At 35.3% G+C, this 6,509-nt stretch overlaps 1 protein-coding gene across 3 annotated transcripts in view; it reads left to right on the top strand.

Annotated features, from left to right (window-relative positions):
• Nucleotides 1-3,656: 3,656 nt before the first annotated feature.
• Nucleotides 3,657-6,509, top strand: part of LOC122086042 (succinate-semialdehyde dehydrogenase, mitochondrial) — a 30,702-nt gene continuing 27,849 nt past the window's right edge. Inside the window, exons 1-2 of one of the 3 annotated variants that reach the window (XM_042654730.1) lie at nucleotides 3,657-4,135; nucleotides 5,682-5,795. In XM_042654730.1, coding sequence (XP_042510664.1) covers nucleotides 4,040-4,135; nucleotides 5,682-5,795 — 210 coding nt within the window. In that variant the 5' untranslated portion in view covers nucleotides 3,657-4,039. Of the gene's footprint in view, nucleotides 4,136-4,172; nucleotides 4,254-5,681; nucleotides 5,796-6,509 lie in introns of those variants that run through there. The other 2 variants (XM_042654729.1, XM_042654731.1) reach the window with 2 other exon arrangements.

The following is a 6,509-nucleotide window of genomic DNA, read 5'->3' as shown; positions in this document are numbered from 1 at the left end:
GGGTGGAGATTACCAGTGCGTCACCACTGCTCTGTTTGTAGCATCATTGCCATCACCATGTTAAAAAACTAGAGCTGCATTTTTAACTTAATTTTTTCAAAAGAATTCACCAAGCCCATTTCATACTTTTCAGTAGTCTAGTCTTCACAAAACCCACTTGCTGATGATGAAACCCAACCCACATAGGTCAAAATGCAAATCCAGTTTGAACATGGCAAAAATATATTTTGTAGATGTTTTTTTTTTTTAACAATTCAATTTGGTTTTGATCTTTTTTTCGTTTTGATAGTTGAATAGATACTATGTTGAATGGATACTATGTGATCTAGGATAATAATAGTCATATGTCAATTTTTAGAGTTTATTTTAATAAAATATCGTTAGTGTATAATATGGTATTTTAACCACTACTGTAGCCTCTATTTTGCCATTTAGCAAAATTTACTTGGGCTGAAATTTTACTACTAAGCAAAGGACCTAGGAATTCACTAGTACACAAAATTTAGGCCCAATCCAACTTGTCAGTGATAGATATTTAGGCCATCTTAATAGATTAACAAGTCCTTCCACCATGAAAAAATTTACCCACATTTTCTCATGATAAAAATTTTAAAAAATGTGAGTATGCTGCCAGTGTGCCCATGCCCTCCCATATATGGGTGGATGACTGCAACAACTCTGTCCTCTCCCCAATGTGAGAGAAAATGGACAAAAAAAAATGATAAATTGTAGCAGACATATCTTCAAATAAGTTAATAGGGCATTATTGGAAAGAAATAGTTTAGAGGAGCTCGAGTCTTCACAATGGCAATGGATTTGCATACAAATAAGTGGCTAATAAACCTCTTATTTATGGCATATGATGTTACCTAAGCCGGAGACATGTACAATATTCCTGTTTAAAATCTTAGAGATATCTTGATCATAATAGGGTATTGGTAATTACCAGCTAAAAAAGGAGATGTACTTCATCAAGCAACCAAGACTAAGGATGTGGTGGATTCCAACTCCATTAATGGCCTCAATCACGTCCTTTTTTGTGAACACCCATAATCCAATGTTGGAATGGGATATTAATTCAAATAGATTCTTCTTGAATGCCAACTCGAGACAACGCACTTGGCTAACTTCTTCAAATAATATTGAAGTTTGTTTCAATTTCAAAGAACCAAAAATCCATATAAATATGCACTCTTCAAATATTTATTTTGTATCTCTATTCCTCTAGTTCTTTTGGTCCTCTACATTTATTATAAATGCATTTATTTCTATGCTACACCATTGTATTCACTATTGATTTTCAAGCTTAATATATATAATCCAAACTGTAATAGGATCAGATGCCAATCCACCGATACTAATTGCCTTCAAAATTCAGTTGATTAGGTCAGGTTACTTCCATTGTCGAAGTGGCTGTAACCACATTTTTTTTTAAGACCTATAGTGGTTTTAGATGTTGGAAATCGGTATCGAAAATTGGCTTGGCCGATATCAATATGGATTGACTTATATTAGACGAGTTTGTTCACAAGAATTTTTGACACCTAACATATACATGTAGAGGATCCATTCTCTGATTGCACCCTTTCCACTTCATTTAAATCAATTGTATTTTTTTTATTGTTACCATTACATTTAAAAAAAAAAAAAAACGTGATAACAATGGAAGAACCTTGTTAAAGAAATATTAAGTCAATGGTAGGCACAAAGAGGCGAAGGTATATTGCAATGCTTAGCTTGCTATAAAAGAAGATTATGAGGATAGATAACTACTTTGGTAGCCTTAGAGCAAATGTCGCGGAATAGAGTTTGGCATGTTGATATTATGATTCTAGTGTAGACAAGTTTGAAGGGCGGAGTGCTAACGAATTAGGGCCACATCACCAATTTATCCCAAATCCTCCAACTTAGATGGATATATCAAGAATTCAACACCATATTTTGAAAAAACGAAAAATGATCTAGTGTGCATGTAGGATGTCAAACGGCTCTTTTGAAGTTTTTTTAGTTTTGATTGGACAAGCTTGCTCAGTGCTGATGAGTTTATGAACATATATTTACAAAGATAGAGCAATCAAAGCAAAAGGAAAACAAAATCAAAGAAAAACTTAATGAATTACATCCATAAGAGGTCCTTAAATTCGTAGTTCCTTAACTCATACTTGGATAGCAACCCCTTTAATCCTTGTAGAGTCCTCTTGACTGTGTTTTTTGTAAGCATCATGCAAACCTGGACGATATTGAATTGAGAAAAAATTAGTCACAAAAAAGAGAGAATTGGGAGAGACACGAAGAATGGTGGTCATATGTAAGTGTTCCATGTACATATGTAATGGTCCCACCAATCAAATCGGCTTAACTAACTAATCAAAATTGTGAGAAAGAACAGATGGCCATTCCGTTTCTTGTTTTGTACGTCAATATGAGAGAAAAACGGCAACCTCCATAAAATTACTAAACCACCTACTAAAACCTTCCAAACCAACATCTTAAATTTAGGTTTATCAACTTATTTATTGGTTTCCTCCAATATATCAGTGCTTTTTCTTCCTCGTAAAACTAGCTTCCATGTTAATATCTACAAAATTCCATGATTTCAAAATGGTATTGGTTGGTATTTATATAAAATATTCACACTGATGGGATGAAGATGAATCAGTTTTTGATTGGTTATTTTGCGATGAAAGCAAGTCATTGCAAATGTGTCTCTTAGTTTCTTGCCTAATGAATGCCAAGAGACATCAAATACATTTTCAATTGTGAAGAAAACAAATGGTATTTTTGCAAATCTTAGTGGTTACAATAGGGCAAAGTTAATGTTAGGGTGCAGCAAAACCTATTGATTCAAACAATTATAAATTTCTACCAAAAAAAAAAAAAAAAAACTATTATAAATCATTCCCAAAATCAACTTGGCTCGATGGATTTTAGCATAGTGAAGTAAAAATGTGTGTAGTGGTACATGAGGGTATGCAGGGGTGTCAAAGTGTTGGCCTAGTATGGTTTTGATTGGTTCAAATAATTTTTTGGCAAGTATAAAATCAAATCAAAGCCGAACCCTTAAGGTCAAATTCTCTTTCGATATTTGTTCTGGTTCATTTTAGTTTTTAATCAAGTTGGTTTAACGAGCACTTTGTGGCCCATGATTGGGTTGGTATGGGTTCGAGTGGCATTTCACCTCAATCACAAACCATCCATTGATTATTCAAGATTAGTTGGTTCAGAACTCCACTTAATTTCACCAAAACTTCATTCTGATCATGGATAGACATACAAGTTCAATCCATAAGCAATGACAATTGCCTTATTAGGATTCGTTTTTGCTACAGCTCTGAAGGATTCCCTTCACCAACCACTGCCTATGAATCACTGGTTCATTCTTCAACAAGCATGCCGGTCAGAGCCTAGTCTCCTCCCACTACTCATTCTGTTTCACTTTCGATGGGAGTTATTTTTCACATTTCCCGCATAATATTATTTTACTATTTAGCCTTGTAAAGTGACTCTTGCTGATTCCCACGGCATTCCACATGCCCCATGCTCTCCTGATCAAAACGTATGCTAGTGACTGTGTTTTTGTAAGGTTTTTAATCTATCTTAAAAAAAAAAAAAAAAAAAAGGTTTTTAAAGGGCACGACCAGGGCCAGGCGTCCAGCTGCCGACCGGGTCACCGGGCAACCACCCACCCTAAATTAAAAAAAGGAAAGAAGAAGAGAGAGAAACTGTGGAGACCGGAGGGTGGAGTGGAGAGTGCCGGCATCACTCACCTAGAACAGAAGTGGGGTGAGAAGAGTTTCGGGAAGAGGAATTAGAGACACTAATCTGAATGAACCGATAACTACGAATTGACTATGACGCAATTACAAGTAAATATTTAGCGAAGATGAGAGTGGGAAGTGGAACTGTAGGCGGCATTTTCGAAACCAACACTCTCTAGTCTCTCTGCCGCCTTCTCTCTCTCACGGGTTCTTCCGTCCCTCCTCCACTAGATAATCATCACTGACGCGTCTACACATCTCTGTTCTTCAAATCGCTTTCAATGTCGATCATCCGCATGGCTCTCCGGATGTCCAGACTTACCTCTCAACCTCTCCACGCTTCGGCCATGCTCCATGACCATCGATTCTTTCGTCAGGTATTAATACCCTCATCTCTCGATACGATACGATCAATTCCTTTCACTCATTCCTGAGTTCTTCCGATCAACAACAAGTTTTCTTCGTGCTTCACTTGTTCTTTGTTACTTAATCATGGTGCTGATCATCTGTTTGCAATTTAGAATATAATCAAATTATTTGATCTTCTTGACTGTGTATATGTTTATGTGTTTACAGAATATCAGTTCTGTAATTTGATCTGTTTTCTTTGATTCATTTGGTTCTGTTAAGAAAGTTCAGCTCTGTCATGCTTTGTGCGAGTTATACGTTTTCCCTTTCATTTCATTATATTTTTCTTCTCGGGTTGCATGTGTCTTTGAAATTGTAATGGTGTTTGCTTCTATTTCAGAATTTCAGAAGTCCTTAGGGATTTGAATTCTTCAACTTTTAATGGGTTAAATGAGTTTCAGATTATATTGATATTATGATTAGAGCTTTTTTGTGCTATGGGATGTTGCTTTACTGTCGAATAATGCACTGCGTGTCTGATGGCGGCTAGTTTGGGCTTCTGTCTGAAGCCTAATTTTGCTGCTTGACAGTATCGCAACCATTAGTTCTCAGATTTTAGTTCAGCATACCTACTGTAAGGAGAAAGAAGGAAACCAGTACGGGTTGCTAACTTACTATAGGATCCTCATTCTTATTTTTCACCTTCCTTACGTAGTGATAATCTATTTTCTTGAATGGGAGTCATTCAAATGAGATATGCTTGAAGTATATTTTCTATTTTTGTTAAGCTGTTGAAGACTCTTTGCTGAAAGCTTCATCTTCATCTTCTTTTAATTTTGTTCATTAAAATAACTAAAAGGGGTTTAGAATCCATGCCAGTTCATTCACATTCATCATTGTGATTATGAACTTTGGGCTTTCAGTACTAGCTTATCGTGTAAAAGGAAAACTGAATGTTATGAGCTTTGGGCTTCAATACTAGCTTACTGTGTAAATGGAGAACAGAAAATAATAGATACAGGAAGATGGAATATGATAATTTAGAATATAGTATTGAATAAAGATTATTTCCTGACATAATTTAATTGATGAGATTAGATCGGTGTTTTTTTTTTGGTAAGGAGATTAGATAGGTGTGAGTACAGTTTCACTAGAGAGTCCATGAATCTTAAATATTTCATCTCATAAGCAAAAGATGCATCTCATAAACAAAAGATATCTACTCACCCTGGAAGAATCACCCTGAATATTTAACCCAGTTTTTGATCTTGTTACAAGAATATTAGAGCCTGAAGTCTGAGGAGAGAGAGGAAAAAGGACCTCCGAAATTTATGATTATCTATTAGCCTATGATTATTTGGGATGTTTGTAGTTGATGATTCTCTCCAACAATGACTTTATTTTAAGCATTTCTTAAGATGGTTTGCCATTAGATCCACTGATATGATCTTGTATTTGGTATTGGTATGCTTTCATGAGTATCTTCCTCTTTACATGAAGAGTGCCTTTGCATGTTATCTGTAATAGATGCTACAAACATTTAATTGTAATCTAAGAAATAATTTGGATGGTCAGATGAGCACAAATACACAAGATATTGCTGCCCGGCTAAGTAATTCTGGTATCTTCCGAACTCAAGGCCTGATAGGAGGAAAATGGACTGACGCGTATGATGGAAATACCATAAAGGTTTGAATTAGCTAAATTATTTCCTTTGCTGTAGATGATTATTTTCATTGGTTTGAATTAACAAAAATATTTTCTTTCTTTTCTTCTTGTTAAATTATTATTAGTTTCTGAATTTAATGTTTTGTATTTGATATTTTGATACTTATGTTGGTAAATCAGTGGCAATAGACCGGGGGAAACTGAAAAGTGAAACCAAAACCACCAAAATACTGACAGTTGTTTGTGTCAGACTGTACTTGACATGATGGGGAAAGAGATTCTACCAGAGCAGAAATCCATTTTGTTGTCATGTATTTTGTGAAAATAGGTTTTGGGAGGTTTGATATGGAAATGTCAATTGTTCTGTTATAGGTTGGATGGAGTGAGAGGACAGTGAACCATGAATGTTATACATTCTCTCATTAGACACATCAGATCTAGGGCATCAATTATCTTGTTCTAATGGAATCCTAGGAGTGCTGATGAGAGGGGTAGTTAAACTGGGGGTGTTATGAGATTTCTTTGCCATTGCACTGTCTCCCTTGTTTCACTTTTGCATTTGTTGTGATGTTTTTCACTTTGTAAGTTTTATTTATTCTTCTGTTGAGGTGGTCCTTTGAGGAGTGTTTGTCTTGCAATAAGATTGTTATTCATGGAAATGAAATACTTAATGTCGCTTATGTGCAAATTATCTGACTAGAAATTATGTGCAAAATATACACAACATATTGTAAG

This window comes from Macadamia integrifolia, chromosome 8, assembly GCF_013358625.1.
Source record: "Macadamia integrifolia cultivar HAES 741 chromosome 8, SCU_Mint_v3, whole genome shotgun sequence".
Classification (NCBI taxonomy): domain Eukaryota; kingdom Viridiplantae; phylum Streptophyta; class Magnoliopsida; order Proteales; family Proteaceae; genus Macadamia; species Macadamia integrifolia.
The sequence above is the reverse complement of the archived record's forward strand: the minus strand, read 5'-3'. Positions and strand labels throughout refer to the sequence as shown.